Source organism: Pinus tabuliformis, chromosome Q (assembly GCF_031772625.1).
Source record: "Pinus tabuliformis cultivar Carrire ecotype Pingquan chromosome Q, CPIR1, whole genome shotgun sequence".
Taxonomy (NCBI): domain Eukaryota; kingdom Viridiplantae; phylum Streptophyta; class Pinopsida; order Pinales; family Pinaceae; genus Pinus; species Pinus tabuliformis.
Window position 1 is genome coordinate 673,440,145 of NC_142296.1, and position 22,872 is coordinate 673,463,016.

General features: G+C 40.4%; 1 protein-coding gene across 1 annotated transcript in view; it reads right to left on the minus strand.

The window, feature by feature from the left end:
* LOC149221335 (protein RETARDED ROOT GROWTH, mitochondrial-like) overlaps positions 1 to 22,872 on the minus strand; it is a 246,268-nt gene that overhangs the window by 64,572 nt on the left and 158,824 nt on the right. The window contains exons 4-5 of the mRNA XM_089385079.1: positions 16,784 to 16,932; positions 16,520 to 16,671 (exon numbers count right to left, since the gene is read on the minus strand). Coding sequence (XP_089241205.1) covers positions 16,520 to 16,671; positions 16,784 to 16,932 — 301 coding nt within the window. The remainder of the gene's footprint in view (positions 1 to 16,519; positions 16,672 to 16,783; positions 16,933 to 22,872) is intronic.

A 22,872-nucleotide genomic window follows, 5' to 3' on the forward strand; every position in this document is an offset into this window, starting at 1 on the left:
AGCTCCAGTGAATCATGATCCTGACACTTTTGCAGAAGCTTCAGGCCATCCACATTGGGAAACAGCTATGAATGAAGAATATCATTCATTGATGACAAATGATACATGGGATCTTGTTCCTCTACCAAAGGGACGCAAACTTGTTAGATGCAAATGGGTTTACAGAACCAAGTATGGACCAGATGGGAAAGTTAATAAACATAAAGCTCGTCTAGTTGCTAAGGGCTTTTCACAGGTTGAAGGCATTGACTACACTGAAACCTTCTCTCCAGTTGCCAAAATGAACTCTATCCGCCTTGTTCTTTCCCTTGCTGCCTCTTTAAAATGGGAAGTACATCAAATGGATGTTAAATCTGCCTTCTTGCATGGGGACTTGCAGGAAGAAATCTATATGGAACAACCCATTGGCTTCATACAAACAGACTCCAGCCTCGTTTGTCGCCTTAAGAAATCCCTTTATGGCCTCAAGCAAGCTCCTCGAGCTTGGTATGCCAAAATGGATAGCTTTCTTTTAGAATCTGGCTTTTCTAGGTGTCATTCTGACAATACTGTCTACACCAAGAAAGTGGGCAACTCTCTCATCATCCTTGTTCTTTATGTTGATGATCTTATTCTTACTGGTAGTGATCCCAACCTTATAAACCATGTGAAGTCCAGCCTTAAAAAGAAATTTGAAATGACAGACTTAGGACACTTACACTATTTTCTCGGTCTTCAAGTCTTGCAATCCCAAGAGGGTATTTTCCTTTCCCAGTCCAAGTATGCTTGTGATATTCTTCGTCATTTTCACATGGAAGACTGTAAGCCAGCCCCTTCTCCCTTTCAGTCTGGAGTCAAACTTTCAGTCTCTTGTACTTCTCCTGAAGTTGATGCTACCTTATACCGTCAACTTGTCGGAAAACTCTTGTATTTAACCCATACTCGTCCTGATCTTTCCTTTGTTGTTGGCCTTGTTGCTCGTTTTATGCAAAACCCCCGTGAAAGTCATTGGAAAGCAGCTAAAAGAATACTTCGTTATGTTCGAGGTACAATACAGTTTGGGATTCATTACAGTGCCAAAGCAGCTCCTCTGTTAGTTGGTTTCACTGATTCTGATTGGGCTGGTGACCTTGATGATCGGAAGTCTACTGCCGGTTATGTCTTCACTCTTGGTTCAGGACCTATTACATGGGCTTGTAAGAAACAGGCTGCCATTTCTCTTTCGTCAGCAGAAGCAGAGTATCGTGGTGCCGTGGAAGCTAGTAAGGAAGCCTTGTGGCTTCGTCAGATCCTATCAGAGTTTGGCTTTGAGCAGCAACATCCAACCACACTTTGGTGTGATAATCAAAGTGCCATTCAGCTATGCAAAGATCCAGTCCAGCATCAGCGCAGCAAACACATTGAACTACACATGCACTTCATCAGAAAGCTCATTCTTGACCATGTTCTTGAAGTGCAATATTGTCCAACGGATGATCAGGTTGCAGACATCTTCACAAAGGCTCTCACAGAGGCGAAGTTCACTAAACTTCGATATATGCTTGGAGTTCAGGAAGTTGTCACTAAGGGGGGATAGGCTCTAGTGCCTCCTTCCTTCTCCTATTGTGTCATATTTGTAAATCCTTCAATCCTATCCCAAGTTGTTCTTAAGGGGGGATGTTAGGATATTCCGACACATAGGATATAGTTAAGTTCAACTTGGTCTAGTATAGAGTTAGGTTAGAGTTAGGTAAAGTGTGTTTCTTTACCGTTGTACATTTTGTAACTTACAATCCGACGGTCACGATATGTAGTGATCCGACGGTTCACTCTCACCTCGGTATTACCGACACTTGATCCGTGGCTTGACACCCGATTGGTCCATGAGTTCTATTTAAAGCGCATGGAGGGTCATTGTTCGGGTAATCCGTGCATGAGAGAAGCTTATGTAAATTTTCATTCTTTGATTAATAAATTGTCTGTACCCACGTTGGGACAGGCCGTGGACTGTTTCCCTCCTTGCACTCTGAGGGTTTTAACCACGTCAAAAATACTGGTGTATTGATTTGAGATCTGGTTGTGAGCGGTGTCCTTTTGGTATTCTTCTGTGGAACTTACCCTGTAAATTCCTACACAAGGCACTTGTATTTATACCAAAACGTGGAGCACAAGTGGGGGTAGTTTAGTTGTTGGTCGACCTTGGCGAATTGTCCCATAACACAAATAAATTCATATCTCCATGAATACTTATCAGAATCGGATGATTTTTATATCAATCCTACACCTCTCGATGAGAGGGATCCAAGAAAAATATCAGCTGCCATAAATAAGATGACCCGCATGGAGTTTGGCCCTAGTTGCCAATTTTAACACTCCCTCTCAACTAGGGAGAACTCCATCCGCTAATCCATATGTCTGATTGTACTATCTCTGCCATCAGTGCCTTGCACTGCTCTACTCTGCTCTACTAAACCATAAAGAAGAAGAATTGATCGAGAATGTCTCATACCATTCTCTACTAACCCGAAGTCAGTTTCATCTAAAGAGAGTGTGTCATATCACTCTTACTGACCCGAAGTCAGTTTTATTGATCCCAGATCAATGGAGGTCATCCTAGCATAGGGAGTATGGTAGATACAATGATGCATCCATCGATAGTACTACTATGGTCCCTAACCCCATTTCCTTGCTCATTGATTAGATGAGAGGTACTTCCCATGAGTCCCAGACTGCATGGATAGGATGCCTCGACAGGAGAACTAATCATCCTGTCCACAAGAGAATGAATCATCTTGTCCATTGGTCATCACAGGAGAACTAATCATCCTGGCCCACAGGAGAACTAATCATCTTGGCTCACAGTCGCCACGGGAGAACTAATCATCCCGGCCCACAAGAGAACTAATCATCCTGTTCCATAGTTGCCACGAGAAAACTAATCATCTCAGCCCACAAGATAACTAATCATCCTGTTCCAGAGTTGCCACGGGGGAACTAATCATCCCGGCACACAGGAGAATTAATCATCCTGTTCCATAGTTGCCAGGGGAGAATTAATCATCCCGGCACACAGGAGAACTAATCATCCTGTTCCACAGTGGCCACGAGGTATCACAGGGAAAGGTTGAACCTGTCACCCTGTACATAGCGCACCACCAGGGGAAGGTGAGCCGCCTTGTGGTCGTATGTCACTCCAGTAAGTACCCCAAGCCCCCTAGAGCTCCCAGAGCTCAATGCATGCAACATGCAGACCCCTTGTACAAAGGTCTCTCAACGACTCCAAGTCGTTCAGGAAAATCATAGATTTGACCTTTCCGCGGGGCTTTGACAAAGTGTCTGCGACCTGTACATCAGTCTCAATGCGATGGAGCCTCCTCGCTCATTGACTTACCATATCCTAGATGAGGTAATATCTGATGTCTATCTACTGGAGCAATCATCGAACACGGGATTCCTCAATAATCGAATCCCCCCCGGTTGTCACAAAGAATCAAAGTGGTATTCATCGTGTGTACAAAACATCTCACTGAAGAGCTTCCACAACTAGGCAGCTTCACACGAGATCATACGCATAGTTGTGTATTTGGTCTCGGCGGTGCTTATAGCAACCGACTTCTGCTTCCTGCTCATCCACGATATCGAAGCAAAATCCGGAGACAACCAGCACTGAAAAGTGCTCTAGCGATCCTCCACACTGCTTGCCCAGTCAGCGTTCGAATAATCATGTAGCTTCATATTTCCGGTAGTGTATCTCAATCCATGAGAGATTGTGCCCTGAAGATATCTTAGAAGATTCTTGGCACCAATCTAGTGAGGCTCAACCAAATATGAGCTCACCATGCTAACTGCAAAGCATATATACGAACGGAAGTTCACCAAGAACATCAATGCAGATGAGTTTGTGAAACTTAGAGGCATTTCCCAGATCTGGTCCGGCATCACCACCATTTAACTTCTGAAAGTTAAGATCCTCGAGGTAGTCATGGGCTTGCAGTTTACCATTCCATATCTGGCATCCAACTCCCTCTTACTTCTGCAATTGAGAGGGTCTGCACCTATCATAAATAGGTCATTTCTCAGAAGGTGCTGGTACGAGAGGTCTATCATCCACAACCTTCAAATAATGGTTTGGATCGGCTTCACTTTTAGTGAATCTCAGCTTCATCAGACAGCTATCAATCCTCTCATACTAGGCCCGAGGTGTTATACTTCAAGCCATAGAGGGCTTTCTTCCACCTGTATACATGAGATTCCTAATCATGAATCTCAAACCCCTCGGGTTGTTCCAACCCTGTGGACCTGCTACATGAGGAGAATGGTCCCCTTGTAAGATTTGCCTTCGGTACATCTCAAACATGTACCTTCATGCTCTTCTTGAATTCAGGCATCCCAGTCACCATCTGACTCACATCGTGTAGGGGTAAGTAGACCTCTGGTGCTATAGATGAGATGTGTCAACTAACATGGTCCCCAATGGACCATCCTGCAACTTGATACAAATTGCCAACTCTGAACCCATGAGTAAAAATGCCTTTTGAAAATTCTATTTTCAAACACGTACTTTTCCATCGATGAATGCCACCCTAAAACCTTTGACTTCCATTGTTGAAATGGACACAAGGTTCTTCTTGTGATCAAGTACATAAAAGAGATTCTATAAATGAATCAAGTTACCCTCATTCAATTGAGGGGTAATATTTCCTACACCCTTTCCGGGAAAGGTGGCATCAGCTCCAAGTATAATCTCACAATTGTTTCCATCTCTACCAAATTAGAGAGAGCACCCTTCTATCCATTGAAGTGCTTTGAAGCACTACAATCAATAAGCCAGATTCCCAAAAAATCTGAAGGAGAGGGCCAATACAAGACAACGCTTCTTTATCTTATCAGAAACAACATTTGGTTCTTCATACCGAGGGTTCCTTGCTTTCTCTGAAGAGTTGGTCGTTTCCTTGATGACCTACATTACCTGTCGTTCCCCTGACCATTGAAGATGTCCCTGGAATGATTGTTATCATCATCAAGTGATGTGTCCCAGTCATTCAGACACTCCTTCGCATAATGGCCGAACTTATTGCAACCAACGCATCTACCTTTCCTTCCACCCTTAGATCCGGACTTCCCAATGAAGTGATCTTCAGGCCATCAGAAGCTTTCGCTGCGCTATTCTGATAATATTTTCTACTTCGATTTCACCCTCGGTGAATTTGAAAAAGGATGAGAAATCCATTGAGCCTTTTGTCCTTTCCCAACTGTTTTCGATGATTGCTCTGTCACTCTTGCTTGGGCATTGTCTTCACCTCAGCTCTCATACCATGTTAACTTTAGGTATGTTCTATGCTAGAGCAATTTATTTCAATTTTCACAGTTAGCTCAATATCTTTTCCAGATTAGCAATCACATCAGCATTAAAGTAAACTGCACATAGAACATAAATATAAATCGCAGAAGACAAGCCAAGACAAGAGGACACAAGATGTGGTGCTAGCTAGGGCAATGTTGCACGAAGCGGGAGCGAAGCGGAAGCGCGAAGCGGAAGCGCGGAGCGCGGAAGCGTCATTTTCCAAAAATCTAGGGAGCGAAGCGTCCGCGGAAGCGTCTGCTATATATATATATTTTTTTATATTTTTTTGCATTTATACTCAAAACAAACATCCCAAATACCAAATTAATTGTAGAAGACATGAAAACATGCATATTTTTGCATAAATCAAGATAGATATGGCATCCATGATTCCATTGTAGTTACTAGTATGTACAACAATCATCTATATTCTAGCTATTACAAACATACATCAAATTTTTAAGCATATTATAAAACATAAAACATTTAAGCATATTATAAAACATAAAACATAGAGCATATATGAAGTCTTTTACATATATATATCTAGAAGTTTTTAATATTGGCATCACTTTATATTTTAAGTAACTTGCTACCAATATAATATTAAATGTTATTGTTAAATATTAACCAATTATATTACTTTAATTATATAGAAATTTAAATTTAAAGTACAAAGTATCATTGTGAGCTTAATAATGAACAGTTTTATTCATTTTCCTATCCCCCTTTTTTTTAAAATACAAAAATACATAACATATTTTCTTTCCCTCCAAAATTTCTGAGTGTAAATACAATAAATTATTACAGAAATCCCCAAATAATCCTCAATATTAGCATTTGAATAAGTTTATCACCTATGAATTTCTACTACATGACCCTGTACGTTGGCCTCTCTCAATATGTAAATGAATGGCATATTGAACTTCTGTATTTAATTGTGCAAAATTTAACAAAAGAGCCTCTCCTATATGAATGCTGCATTGCACAATGGAAAATACAACAAAACGTATCGTTTGATGTTGAAATAGTGAGACTACTAGGACTGAAGACTTAGCTCAGTGCATATTACTTAAACTTTTTCTTTGGCAGGTTCATATATCATCTTTTGAAGGTGGATGTAGGACATATTTCTTACCTTTCTTTTCTTTTGGCATGTTTGTATATCATCTTTTAAAGGTGGATATTCTGACTTACTTAGGCATTGAAACAAGGCCATTGAGTGTTTTGAGTGCTTAGCAGTTCAACTTAGGCTTCAGCTATTAAACAATCTTGAGTCTGCTTCTTTGTGCTAAATTCAGTCAGATCTGGTCAAACTTGCCATGGCTCAATGAGTTTGCCCAGTTCATAAGATTTTGAAACTTTGACAGTTTTGATTTCTTTTCTAGAGCTTTTCCCAAGTCTGAATCATGCTCTTACTCTTTCCCAATACCGAGTCATAACTTTCAACTACGCCTGGAGGCAGAGGAAACAATATAGACTAATAAAAATTGACAGGTAAATGCACAGCTGCAGTCGCTCGGAATTACGCAACCTAAAAGGCAGGAACCGCGTTTAAATGACGGAACCGCGCCCCCTCCTCCTCAGAATCGCGATTCCAAAATGGATTCCGGGACGGTTCGCTCCGAACCGCGGTTCCGGGTTTGGATCCTCCGGGGGGGGGGCGATTCCTGCAACACTGAGCTAGGGACAAACCCCAATGTGGGGAAACCCTTGATCAATTCTTCTTATATGTTCTTCAATAGTTCCGCAGAGAGAGAGAGAGAGAGAGAGATAGTACATTTACAACAGAAGTCAACACTTTGACTTTCTAGATAAGAGAATAGATCATCTCTAACAAGACGATACATGAGATCAATTGAAGACATGTTGCTTCAACTGATTCTCCAAGGTGACTCCACCTATCATTGTGTTGCATCCCGTCATCATGTTGCACCTCATTGGGCAGCGCCATGCTGCACATGCTTGCTGTCCCATTGTGCCACTGCTGCACAATGTCATGGCTGTCCGGTTGTGCCACTAGCTGCACTATGTCATGGCTGTCCCATTGTGCCACCACTACACAATGTCATGGTTGTCCTGTGTATCCACCGTGAACCATTGCAGCACTATGTACTTGCTGTCCTATGTATCCACCATGAAACATTGCAGCACTAAGTACTAGTTGTCCCATGTTGTACCATTGTACCATTGCTGTCCCATTGTGCACTATATGCCATTGACCATTGTTGTCCCATTGCTGTACCATATTTCACCAAGTTGCCTTTGCTGTCCCATTGCTTATCATTGCAGCACCATGTAGCATTGTTGTCCCACTGCTGCACCATACTTCTTGCTGTCCATACTGTTGCATGTCCATCATTACCATGCTGCACCATACTTCTTGCTGTCCATACTGCTGCATGTCCATCATTACCATGTTGTCCCATTGCTGCACCATACTGCACAATGTTGCCTTCATCATGCTGCCACCAATCACATCATTATGCCGCTGTACTTACTGTGCACTGCTGCAATTCTGGGACTGGTTAGGGTACTAACCACAGTCCCTAACAGCCCATCAAAACTAGCCCAGAATTGCACTTAATGACTGATGTTGTCTTCCACAGAGATGCTGCCCTCCATGCTGCCCCTTTGAGGTAGTTTCAGGCCCAACACTTTTACCTATCTCCCTAACACAGCTGTGGCATCCAAATGCCTAACTAATAGCACTTGCCAGCACCCAAACACATTCATTCTTCATGCTGTCACTAGGGCTCTTCTCTTGCTGTGGTTAGGGCTGCCTTGCTGCGTATAGATTAGGGCAGTGTATAGGAGCAGGTATGGGCAGCGTATAGGAGCGGTTATGGGCAGCGTATAGGAGTCTTTTTACTGCGGCCAGGGCATCCCTTTTTGCTGCATCTAAGGGCTGTCTCAAACCCTTCCAAAACAACGTATGGATTAGGGCATGACTGCGTTTAGCTAGGGCTTGATATGACCTGCATTTAGGGCATGATAGGACTGCGTTAGTCTATGAATAGACTGCGGCTAGGGCTCCAAGATTAGGGCTATTGAAGCTCCCTTAAACAGTGGACAGAGCTCCCTTTGAACTATGGCCAAACCTTCACAAGACCTGCGGCTAGGGCATCCTTCTTTTGCTGCGTATAGGGTCTCCTTCTAGACCTGCGTTTTTCCCTTAGAGATTCTTCTTTCCACTAAAACCCAAAACAAGTGGAGAAGAAGAAATCTCAAAAGAGTTGTGTGTTCAAATGACTTGCAAGGCACTAGTATTTATACCAAAACGTGGAGCACAAGTGGGGGGCAGTTTAGTTGTTGGCTGACCTTGACGAATTGTCCCATAACACAAATAAATTCATATCTCCATGAATACTTATCGAAATCGGATGATCTTTAGATCAATCCTACACCTCTCAATGAGAGGGATCCAAGAAAAATATCAGCTGCCATAAATAAGATGACCCACATGGAGTTTGACCCTAGTTGCCAATTTTAACAGTCAAGGATGCCCTTTATCTCCCCCTTTTGTTCCTTTTTGTTGCAGAAGGTTTGAGGCAATTGATTCATTTTGCCATTAGAAGGGGAGAATAAAAGGCATTGAAATTGCCATAAATCTCTTCATTACTCATCTTCTTTTTGTGGATGACATATTACTTTTTTGTGATGGGTCTAGGGGAGATCTTGCTAAGCTGCAGTCAATTTTGGATTTATTCCTTAAAGCTACAAGGATGAGTATAAATGCACAAAAATCCTCTATTACTCACAATGGCCTTACCGGGGCAGAGATAAACAGATCTGTATCTATTTTTCCCTTTGAAGTTAAACCTCTGATGGAAAGCCTAAAATACCTTGGGTTCTTATTGAAGCTGGACTCCTACAAAAAATCAGACTGGAAATGGTTAGTTACAAAAATTGAAAAAAGAGTCTAGCACTGGAGCTTTAAGTGGCTATATCAAGTCAGCCACGTGGTTCTTATTAAATCAGTCCTTTAGGCTATTCTAGTTTCCTGGATTGCTCTTTCATGGGTTCCAAAAGGCACCTTATCTCAAATCCGGAAAATTTGTGGTCAGTTTCTATGGGCGGGTTCCAAAGTGGATGATGTACTTCCATAGGTGGCCTGGAAGAAAATTGCTTGTCCTATAGAGAAGGGAGTGTGGGGTATAAAGGATCTCTCATGTTTCTCTCCCTCTTTGGCAACAAAATCTGGTTGGAGTCTTCTAACCAATGACAACTTATGGACTTCAGTGATTAAAAGGAAATACATTGATCCCACAAACATGATGGTTTGGTAGAGAACTTCGAAGAAGTCTTCTAGAAACTCTTCGGTCATATGGAAGGCAACGATTGACTCTTTTGACATAATTGTCGTTGGGCTATCCTAGTTGGTTAGCAATGGTACTAGTGTTAGAGTGGGAGTGGATCCATGGGTTGGTTGTAATGAGGTTTTCATTCCTCCAAGGGAACTACGTGAGTCACTTGTTGTCAAGGCGATTTTTACACAACCAAATCTCCCATGAGGAATCCACTACCATTTGGAATCAGGGTTGGATGTCCGCAGTGGCTTTAGAGCTTGAGCCATAGTGGGTATGGGCCTGGAGGGATTACATGATGGAACTGCAGAGCTCAAATGTTCATTTAAACGATAGGGCTAATGATATTTGATGGGTATACTCTCCCAGTGGATTTTATGCTCCGAAGTTCAGTTACAATTTTCAAATGGAGAGAAGGGTGGGAGGTCTTCGGTACTGGTGGTCAAAGTCTCTGTGGAAACTCAATTGTCCTTCAAAATCTAGACTCTTTTTCTGGTGCATTCTCATAAACAAAGTCCCAACCTGGGACAACCTTCAAAAAAGGAACAAACATGGGCCAGGTTGGTGCGCCTTGTGCAAAATTTCTGAAGAAAGTTCATATCATCTCTTTTTGTCATGTCCTTTTGCATTAAGAACCTGGGAACTCTTTTTGAAGACAGTTGGTATTGTTTCTCATTGGACTGGGAACACTATGGAGGATGCTTGGCAAAATTGGTGGGCTCTTTCACCTGATATACATTATAGGAATATTCCCTCGATTATTTGCTAGGATATTTAGTTGGCTCAGAACAAATGCATTTTTATGGATCAGCGTTCAGACCCTTAAGTTCTAGCTATTCAATGTGCTTCTATTTTCGAAATGATACCACACATAATTCCTACTCTTCCTTGTCGGATTATTCATGAAGAAAACATCGAAACAGATATCCCGTGGGCTTACTTTAATGGGGCTTCAGATGCCCATGATCGTTGTGGGGTTGGGATCGTCATACACTTAAATGAATAAAAAACCTTAAAAGCTTTTGTGGGTATTGGTTCAAGGTCAAATAATTTTGTTGAACTTAATAATTTGAAAATTCCCTTATGTTGGTTAAGGCAATTGGGGGTGGATTCAGCTCAGGTTTTTTGTGACTCGCTGAATGTGATTAACAGGGCAAATAATGTGCAGCGCTGTCAAAATATTACTCTAATTCCTATACTAGATGAAATTTTATATCTTAAAATCAGCCTTTGATGATTTCACTGTTTGTCACATTCACAGGGACAGGAATATGGAGGCCGATTATTTCTCTAAAAAAGGCTTACAACAAGCTTTGGACTCCTGGCACATAATCATCTCGAACAACGGGCTAGTCACAGTTTTGGATCGAGCTCCTTACCTTTAATCTCTCCATTTTGTTCTTTTAGTTTATGTTATAATATGTACATATTGGCAGGCTATGAGACTGTTTTGTCTTATGACAACGTTTCTGTTTCTGTTTATTTATGTTGTATTGGACAGATGGTTTTGGATATTATGACTCATTATGGTTTCTAGTATGGGTTATTTTCTCTGATTGTTTCGAAGAGACCCGATTTTGCATCTCTGCTTTTGAGTTCTTTTTTATGGATTATCAGTATTGAGCAAGTGCATATCCACTTTTTCTCAATATGTTGTCGTCTTCACATTCTGGTATGGTGGATTCACAGTTTGATATATGAATGCTTCATTGCATCTACACTGTAACTTTTTATTTACTTAATAAAGAGTTCGATTTTTCTGCGGAAACAATAAATAAATATAATGGGTATTAATCTAAACTATGGGTGTAACTTCTAGAAGAAGACAAGGATCAAGCCAAAATGATCTGAGCCATTGATTAGAAGTTAACCTGGGTCGTTGGTTGTCCAACAGAAAGATATAAGAAGAGGCTTGAAGGGCACTTGGAGAATACACACAGAGGAGAGATCAGAAGTTCGATTTTCTGAAGCAAAGCAATTGTCGGCAAGATTTTCGATAGTGATCTTTTGCAGAGAGGGGTAGTGATAGTATTCGAGGGGAGATCTTTCCCAGTCGGAGAATACTCAGCAAAGAAGGCAGAGAGAGATCCAGCAATGGTAGCACAGAGCTAGAGAGGCTGATGCAGGGCCACACAGAGGCAGCACAGAATCCAAGAGGGAATCCGAAAATCCGCTAAAGGAATCGATTGCAGAAGACGGAAGTCGGGGTTTGAGACCAAGAAGTGAAAATCGAATTTCCTGAGCAATAAATTGATCAGCTGAAGGGGTGATGTTGTCCCCAGAGGGGTTGACGCTAGGCTGACGCAGTGACTGCACAGAGGCAACCAGTGATAGTGTGAGGTAACCTCACTTATCTTTCTGTTAGTGACATTCTCTGTAACTAGATTGTCGGGAAGGCATCCAGAGATTGTATTCAAAAATTACTACTGCTTAATAATAAACCCTCAGTTGCTACAACGCTTTTCCCGCATTGGGTTTTTCCAGGGACGTTTGTCTAAATATAACTATGTAGATGTCTTGTATTTCTTTCCTATTCAATTTCTTGTTTCCGCTTATAATTTAAATTGTGTAGGTTGCAGTGTATTCGTTTCAGTGTTTACTGTAGGAAACAGTAAATAATTTTCTTCAATAATTAACAAATAGGAGAAACATAATCAGTTGTTACAGTAGTGATTCGGGATTCTGAATTTTCACAAAGTCAAGTGTCAGACCTGATGCCTCAAGATCTAGCAAGTCTTGTGAGGGGAGCTCACAAGACAAGAACTAGACCAAGGGGCAACAATGAGGTGGAAGTCCATTGTCATCACAGCACTCCAACTCCTACTCTTTAGTGGATTTTCACCACAAGGGAGGTTTCTCAGTATAAGTCAACTAATAGGTATTCTAAGGCTATGGTTCAAAGGTGATGAATGGATAAGCTCGATAAGGGCACTCAAACTAAGGACAAGGCTCAATCCAATATGACAAGGAATAGTGTGTTCTTCAAGAGACCTATCAAAGGCACTTATGACCTATGGTTTAAGGAATAATCAATGGTAATGGCCTACCAAGGTGCATAAGACCAAGAAAAGACTTATAAAGAGATACTATGATCATTAAAGGAGCCACGAGCCTTCAAAAAGCCCTAATTTGAAGCCTTGATGCTAGGTTATGGCTTCCCTAGGGCAAAATTACCTAAGGCCTGTGACGTCAGCCCTAAAGAGGCAAATTTACCTGTGGAAATACTAGATTTTGATGCAATGATATTCAATCCACGTGTATGACCTCACAACAAGCCAACATCCTTCCCCTAGTTGAATTTGGCCCCATGCCCTAGCCTAGCAGCTTGCCTTGAAGGGTCGAAAATGTAGAAGAGAGAAAAATAGGTTTGAAAAGGATATTCAATGAGGTATGATCACCTATGTGAAAGCTAGTGCTTGTCCCTTGGGTGATTGAGTCTAAGGGAAACTTACTATGGAGATATAAAACCCTAGAAGGGGGGCAAGAAAAACAATAGTTACCACTTTATGAGGAGATAAAATCAAAAGGAAGGCTTTCTTGAAGGTCCTCAAGGGATGTCATACATTTTTAAGTTAAAACATACAATATTTTACCAAGACTTCATAGAAAGATATTCAATTTAACAATACAGAAACCCTAGCAAAAATGATTCCATGCAATAACCATCAAAAGATAATCAACAATAAAAATACTCACAAGATATGCATGAACAAATTCTCCATTATCCCAAAGTGATGTCTCCATAACAAGAGATAGTCTCCAAAAGCAAATTTATCTACAAAGATCATATCTCCACAAGAATACAAAGCTACAACAGCTAGATTAAAATCCTCTAAGGAGGTTGAAATAGTCCACTAGTGATGATGATAATCAAATGTGAGGTGACCTCTATTTATATGAGGTCTACCTATTAGCCTAAGAAGCCCTTAAAACAAGTTTGACAATAAGTAAACCTTTGGTTACAACCCAACTCACTAGCTTAATGCTAAATTATGCCATAAATGACCCACACGTGTGACTTGTAAGCCTTAATAATGTTGTTGTCATGCCCTTTTGGGCTCCAAATGACATGTCACGGTGAGATGAAGGCTAAAAATGTATCTGTGTACCAATATCATCCATCATTTGAGTGTCCCTCAAATCATCCTCAAGGATCCCAAATCCAACTTGGTTGACACCATGCCATCTCCATGGGTCTCCAATGGTCAACGTAGGGCCTCAACTCTCCAACGTGGCTTCATCAGGTGACAAACCCTCCCTAGAAATCTCATGGAATACCATCCTCATTTGGGCTCTAAATCATAAAGAATCCTCTATGCTAGGCCAAACAAGATCAACGTCTTGGGTCCTAGGGGTGCTCTAGGACATGTATCATCTGCTCAAGTCATCATAAGGCCCAACAATCTGATGTAAGTAGGAAACACTGCATCTACCAAGTCATCAACCTCTCTGAAAGGCCTGGGTAACTGTGGAGTGTGTGTCCATCAAGGCTTGGGGTGTTGTGGGCCACCTAATAAAACCAACTTAAACTCCAGTGAAAGCAACCATTCATCAAAGACTGAGATCATATAATCATCTAAGTGGACCAAACTTGCATGCTAAGGGCACATTAATGCTTCAAAATTGGGTCACCTTTTGATACCTAACAAGACCAAGTCCCGTAAAGGTGTTCCCTACCTTGATAGAGGTGGCTAATGGTCAACCCTACTAGGTTCGTCCAACCCCAAAGGGGAGGTGGCATATTCGAGATCAACCCCTCAATCAATAGGTGTTAGTGTAAATGAGTGGTAATGAAGGGGAAAAGGCTTCATGGCCAGGTGTCATGGTCAAGGGGACCAGCTGATGAGCAGTCCACATCATAAGTGTATAGATGTAAATGGAGGGAGCAATCGTGGAGGCATGATTTATCCTACTTGTCTGCCTTTTCCACCCTCTAGTGCGCCTTTTACTTCTTCATAATGCTTTGTATTACGATGCATAGCTCAAGGTTAGAGCTTGCTCTATATGATATAGCATTTAATATTACTCCTTAAGATGAGACAATTTATTGCTCATCATGGTTGGGACATGCAAGGGTTCCTATTAATGTAATGGAGCATCAAGTGCTCAAGAATTGGTGGATGGCCAAATGAGGGTAGAGCTCACGCAAGGTTTTTTCCAACATGCTATCTTATGTCCCAGCCATCTTTTGCATTTTGATTTTCTCTTTTTCTTTTATTGTGCCCATGATATGATTTTCTATTCTTTTCATTGCATCAACCTCCAAGGCAATGTTTCTAGCCCTACACAAGGAGTGTGGACATGAGGGTGCCAAATCCCAAATGAACCAATGACAAATTAGAAATGAATAATGGAGGTGGTATAATGGGCTCATAATGTGGCATGGAAAGTGTCACGTATGATGTAGGGAAGATGAACACGCTATCTCAATCTAGGTCTTCCAAGTAGTGTCCCTCCTATAACCCTAAGGCCTCAAGGGAGGTCTCACTGACTAGGGCTAAAGATTAACCCCCATAGTAAGGTGAGAGAACAGATTTATAGTCAAGATCAGTCAATCTTCCAGAACAGCACTTTATCCATGCTAAGTGCCCAAAACAAGCAAGTATAAGCACCCAATTGAAAAATGATCAAAATACATGTTGAATAGCATTAGCAACCCACTTTCATCCAAGAGGAAATGTCAAATGGTGAGAATTATGTGGTTGTTACAGATGGCAGAGGCACATGGCATATTGTCATCAGGAAGTGAATATCGAAGGCTGCTGGATGGTTGGCTGTCCAAATGTAGGAGAAAAGTTTTCTCCTATGGGGTTACCCATTTTGATGGGTAACAAGACCTTCAAGACCAGACCTTCAAGAGCGGAGTAAATCGATGTAGAGAACAAACTAGAGGATATTTTCTGAGGAATGGTCTTATAACAACGATCTTGAATCTCTTAAGTCATGACTCATGACATAGTGTGTCCTCAATAGATTACACTTAACAACTTTTGATCTCTTCAAGCCATATAGGGCTTCAATGTTTATGTATTATGACTCAAAACTTTAATTTTTATATCTTACTTGTCGTTTACGTATGTCAATGTGATTTTCCCTATATGTACCCTTATAAACAATAAAAGCCATCAAACTTGCATATTTGGTGTCTAATTGTTTGAATTTACATGGTTATATGCATGATTATATTATTATTTTTAATTAAATTTTGAATATTTGATATTCTTTTTTATTTTTTCGAATTGACTCCAAACTCAAGGTCTTACCAAGTCCAAACCAACTCTAAGTCTAACAACTTTGGTAATTACAGATTGTGAGAAAATGTAAATGTGGAGTATGTTTTGCAAGTAGAACAAAGCAGCACAATCGTACATTATTGTGACAACCAAAGTGTGTTGAAGTTGGCAAGATATCTAATGTTCATCAGCAGGCAAAGCTGATTATATAATGCTGAAAACGTTCTTCAAGCACGCAACACAATCATTGCACTGTTCGAAAGGATAGCAAACAGAGCATAAACACCAAGACTTAATGAAACCACGACAATATGCCACAATGAAAATTTGAAATGAATCCCCAAATGGACCAACCTGGGATTGAAAGTTTGAATTTAATTTTGAATGACTTGTAAAAAACCAAAGTACTTAACATGAAACAAGAATGTAAGTCTTTAGATAATAGGGTAGCTTCATCTCAGTAAGCTAAATGTTGGTTTGACTTAGTTCAGATGTAGATATCCTGACAATGAGTTGATGTTATCTAGTATTGTAGTCAAGTTTCAAAGCTAATGATAACATAAGTCCCTTATCAGCAATGAACTTTCCAATTTAGTGAACCATTTATGATTTCATATACCCATTCTAGAGAATATCAACAAGCAACTACTAAGCTAAAGTTACGAAAGAAAAATCACCTTTCAAAGAGACCAAGTTTTAGAATTACATCAGCAAGATTGGAATTTGCCTTTCCAACAAGCTGAAAGAGCTTCTTCCGCTTCATAGTAAAAGTTCCTGTCTTCTCCATTCCCCGATTTAAATCTGTAAACTCTGCCACCATACCATCCACCTGAAAACAACAGATCAAACGATTTCTGGCAGCTTCTTCTTTATGTATATGCTTTATCATTTGCATGGATAACTACAATAAAAAGGCATAACCAACTTATAAGACAAGATACCTGTCGAACAAAGTAATCAAGAGCAATACTTTGTCCAAGAACACTTCCAATGGTGCGAATGCAATCAATATCAAACCTTTTTAGCATTATATAGTCATGACCATCCTGCATCCAGGTGTCAAGTGAGGGGTTCTCCACTATAGCATAATCTGCATATAGAAACATAAAACTTGAGCTCTTGCTTGAAACAGTTGAATCCCACAAACAAGAATGAAAAAAAATGATAGTGGATAAGAAAGTAATCCAAATTCTATTAATTCATCTCCATCCTATTTAACATACCCAACAGCAGCTACTCGGTTCTCATTCCTAGCCTAGTCTCCATCCTAAGGTTTAGTTTAAGTAATGCATAATAGCATTCAAATTTCAGCCTCTCAAGGCTTAGTTTAAAACAGTTTGGTTTCATGTAAAGACTAAATCCATACAAAACAACCATCTTACGTTTTCCTTTCTTTGAGAATTATAAATTGCCCTGGCCAAATGGAAAATAATAACAGCCATCAGCAAGCAAGCTATGAAAGGTATTATCAAAGCTTGGTTGATTAGTTAAAGCTTTTAATGCAAAATTATGCAGAGGCACTTTATAACCATATTTCCCTCCACGGGCTTTAATACTGCTAGAAGTATTATGAAACTTGAGAATTTCACCTCTACCAATAAGAGAAATACAAAAGTAATATCCACTCCAGCAATTCTTTCAAGATTATTCTAACTTAGAAAGCAATTTTTCATGTAAAATCATCTCAATAATAAACCCTTATGAAATCATAAAAACAAGTTGATTAAATGATAATAAAGCAGTATTAATTTTCCTTAACTCCCACAACCCGGCAATTTATTACTTAGCATATTTTCTTGTGGTAAAATATTTATTACACAGATCTACTGAATAAGAGCACGGCTGGGATTTTAACACATAAATAAAATAATCCGCAGAAGAAAATTAAATCACACACCAATCTCACACATGCAAAGAAAGATTTTCTGCCATTCAAATAACTTCAGAACTTACAAGGGCTCTGTAAAGTCCCTTTCTGAATGATCACTTCTGGAGAATAAATCAGTAGCCTATTTGATTCCTATAGGTTATAGTCCCTAAAATGGCGATCAATTAATTTAATTGTTTAAATGTCATTTGATGAGATTTCCTTGCACCCTAGGTCAGGTCTATGCCCTAGCTAGGAACACAAACACACTAGAAATGCCCAACAATAAAGCACTTTGCACAGTATAATAGAACAGCAATGAAATCAACAATAATGCACAAGTTTTATTGGCCCAAACTCATTCCTTATCAGTCCATCAATAAGAAAATCATAGGGCTCCTGTACCAGGGTTCATGGCCCTTTACAAAACCTGATACAGTGCTATAATACAACAAAACACAAGTCTATCTTTTGACTGATAAAACTAGGGCTGAGGCCTAATCCATCAGGCTCTCATATGCCCATGAAAAACAACGAATAAATAACTGAACTTGCAGTTTGCTGTCCTTGGCAATCAGCCTTTTCGCTCCTCTTTTGTCCACAGAGATCAGCTCCTTTAGGCCTCTGTCCAACTGTTGTTCAGTAGTAGACTCCTCCTTTAGCCCACTGATTATACCAGCACTTCATTCAGTCCTCTTTAGTAACCACTTGCCTTGTTGTCCTCTGCTGTAGGCCTCAAGCTACCCTAACTAGTCCTCCAAGTTGCTACAGAAACCCTAACCAGCCTCCTCTTCAACTCGGCCTACTATAGCAACCTTTGTTTCTTCTGTGGCTCACCTTCAGAAGCCCTTTTATCCCCACAGCCAACTTTCTCCAAGCTTCTCAGGCCATCAGCCTTCTCTATTTGGTCACTGTCCACCCTTGGTCTGTTAAAACCAGCCCTAAAAGACCTTGGATGGTTTCTTCCTTGCTACGGCCTAGACTAGCATTGTGCTTCTTCTAGCTGCGGCCTAGACTAGACATAGTCCAGCCGTATTCTAGGGCTTGGACCTCTTCCAGCAATTACCTTAAACACAAACCAGCCCTTGCTTTATCACAGAACCCTCTACTCAGCCTTCTCCAAACAGTCTTCTTGCAAGGAACTCCTATGTAACATACCTCCCTGCCCAAAAATTATCATCACTATTATTATTGCTATTAATATTATTATTATTATTATTATTTCCCAATCAGTCATAACTGTCACACAACATGTGAATCAGTAGCCCTCTTAAGATAAATCTACACATAGGTGGGCTTGTTTGAATAAACACTGTCGCATCGAGAGTTGTCAAATTGGCAATAACATCCACAATTTGGGTTGTAGCCTTGACTTCAATAATTTGTAGATTCAAGACAATCTACCTGCTAGTGTAACCCTTATCTCATACACAAATGTAGCATCTATAGGTGCTATGGTCAATGCAGCAATGATATATGACAGTGAAGAAATCTGTGCTCAAGGTGAAGAAGCAGTTCTGAACATCATTGCAGGTTGCCCTCATACAATCATTATCAACTTTCAATTGTACAAGATGTTAAATCTAGGTAGCCATACAGCATACAGATGTAACACGCTATCTTGTTTGTATGGTATGTCACGTTACAAGTCTCTGACTAGTTGAGTTCCATAAACATTTAACACCGTGCATCATGGATGGTTTTACTCCAATAAGTCCGCAGCAGTAACTCCTAAATCCTGTGCATCAAATTCAGACATAGTACACTCTTCATAGAATGGTAATTGCATGCATAAATAGGGCCCGAGCCAAAATGTAACTCTTAGTAATGCTCCACGTGTGTAACCAGCAATCAACTGGAAAAGATGCAGCCCTACATTGCTTCAGCCATGATTTCCAGCAAGCAGGTATATAGCATAACATTGTGGAGAAAGAAATGGATTCTAATAAACATATAGCTTTGTCCAATTAATATATATATATATATAGAGGATAGATATAAATCAATAGTCAAGCCCTTTTGGCAATCCTCAGGCATGTTAGATGGTGAAAATGATGATAATTGACTAGCATTGTGATCAACTCTTTAGAATTTAGAACTTCAACATTACAAAGATGTACATCATTTTAACTCATCATGGGTGCCAAATTCCACCCTAATTTATTTCCAGCTCAAACAATCATCCAACGCACACACCAATGCTATCCCATGATTGAGTACGTCATTCAAACTTTGGCTGTCATTGCACATGCATATGTGAAGAACCAGGTATGAATGCAGGGTATTCCCACGGTTGTCCTACGTAACTTCAGTAGATGGTGATGCCAAGGTATACAAAACAGTCCACATAGGTATTAGGCATGTTCAGTTCGTATGAACTAATTGCCTTTAAGAGGATGCCACGTTCTGGTACCAATTTGGACCGCCAGGAAAATGTGAGCACAATAGCTTCTTATCCTAAATGATTGATCCCTTCTGCAGTACTCGGAATTGCCAATTCTAGGCATCATCAGGGCTGAATTTTCACAAGTGGATACTCAGTCCCTTCAAATCAATTTGGAGGTAAATATAACATGTTAAGAGTTTAGATTGGGCTCGTCAGTCGAAATGCACCTAATCAGAAATGACTTTTACAGAGTGGACTAATTTTTTCGTTGATCCACCAGTCATTACAGCTTTTGACTTGAACACTTGTACATAAATCCTCTTTCGGATCCACATGTAACTTGCTACGAAATCATAAAAGGTATTAGACTCCAGTACTTGGTTTTATGTTGAGTTGAGTTATATGTAATTAGGCAATTGGTATCAATGTTAACTTCAACTGTAACTCTAAAAACATTATTTCATTACAACACCTGTCAGTGAAAGGAAAGGACAGCAGTGACCCTATTATTCAGTCAGTTTGGAACCACATTTCTGGCAAGAGAGTTCAGACTTTACTAATTCAGTTTGGTCAAGCAATTAACAGCAATTTATTCTCTTGCCTTGTTAACTCAAGTTGGCCAAAGGTGGTACCAAAGCAATTGTGCAGCAAGTTATAACAGCAAATTGGCATACAATAGTAAATTATAACAGTAATTTATGCTGCCTATTAGCATTATGCATAAGCCTAAGCAATCCCCAGCATGCAGCTTCCATCTTAAGTTTGGCTTCTTTGAGGACAATTTTCCCACAGACTAGTATTTTCCCAGCTCATAGGCAGCAATTGAAACTCCGCTACACCCCCTTTAAAGCCCTGTGAATTATGTGTGTAATTTTGTCATGGTTTATTGTCATGCCTTGAGTGTGCAACTAGTAAGATGGCATATACCTATAAGGAGAACGCTATGACTAACAGTCAAGTCTATAACATGGACTGAGTTATTATATGCTTTTGACAAGTCTTACATGTCAATAAAGTGATTTATGTCCAGGATTGGGACAGAGTTTCAATAACTTCTGAAGGTATGCCCAATCACTATGGTCATTATGAGCTGTATCTGGGATAGAAAGTGCCATTCTGATATTTGAGCTCTGTCAAATACCATACACCTGATGACCTGATCTTAATGTCTACGGTCCTCTGTGCAGTTTTTCTAACCTATGGTAGCTTCCTTTAGGCTCATGACTGCAAGTTCTACCACGGTAGTTACACATACAGCACAATGCATACTTACGTGTGAATTCAAGTATCAAGTAAAGGTGGTATCATAAGGTGGTAAAAGTTTTGTAAAGGCTAGTCTTGAACAATGGGGATAGGTTTCATGATTTTCTTTCTCCTCCCAACCATCGACAACTGCCTACTGAGCAGTTGTCCCCCCTAGCTTATGAAACCAGTCCCCTTTATGCAGGTCAGGGCTGACAGAGGTTTGTTCCCACCTCTAACCTACTTATTACCATTTAGTTGTAGACTGATACAGGGAATCCAGAGGTAGTTTTTCCTCCACCCATCCGTCCAGAATGGATTCCAGAGGTAGACATTTGCACACATTTGTCAATAAGGGATTCCAAAGGTATACATTTCCACATTTGTCAATAAGGGATTCCAGAGATAGTCATCTCCACCCATTTGTCAATAAGGGATTCCAGAGATAGACATCTCCACCCATTTGTCAATAAGGGATTCCTAAGATAGTCATCTCCACCCATTTGTCAATAAGGGATTCCAAGCCTTATCCCCACCCCGAAGTTGTTCATCAGCTCCTCCTAAGGTTTGCATCAGAGTATTTTATTTCTAAATCTTTCAGCAAGGAAAATAGGCTAAGACAACCAGAGGTACCCTTGAACCTGGCCAACGGTATCACTTACAGCAGAGGATTGCTATTTTCTGTAACAAGTTTTCCTCTCTGTGGAGAGGAGTAGCCTAACATTTTACGGCATAGTTGAAAGGGTCTTTAGAGAGTCCCCAGGGATGAGGAATCTTCATCCCCAGTTCTGGCCAATACTTTTATTCTGTAACAATATCCCATATCAGAGACTCCATACTGATACAGACTGCAGCGTCCTTGTCCTGGAAGGACGAAGTTATTGCAACACACTTGTTAGCCAAGAGCGGATTAAGGTCTGAAAGGTCCACCTGGTGACAAATTTGTTCCAAAGGTAGTCTCAGGCCTATAAATGCACTAAGGGGTAGCGTAAGCCCATAGCATAAGTAGTTGGCACAAGGCTGTTTACTAAAGAGTTATTCTGGCTTTTAAGGTATGCAGTATTCTACAGATGGATCAGTGATCAGTGTGCCTAGCTTTACTGGAGCGTATGGCTTGGATATTGAGATGACAAGTAAAACCTTATGCTTCACTTGCTGTATATTAAGACTGAGACTTAGTGGTAGTGGTTTTCACCACTGAAACCAGGACAAGGCTGTACGAGGATCCCTAGCAACTGGTGTACAGGAATTGCCCGGGAATTAAGTTGACCATTGAACCAGATGGTGGAGGTGCACATAGTTTACAATAAACAAAAGTGTTATCAAGCAGAGAAGACGCATTAGGGCAGGACAGTGCCTACCATCTCTATCTATCTTGTGCATTTCATTCAGTAGATCAAAGAAACCTTGCAGTCTACTAATATTCTCTGAAACTCAGACATTAGACAGAGAAGAAAACCCTAAACTATAGGTTACTGTTGCTAACCTCTTTGATGCTGCAGGTGATGCTGCCCATGCAATTTCCCACCTGCCTT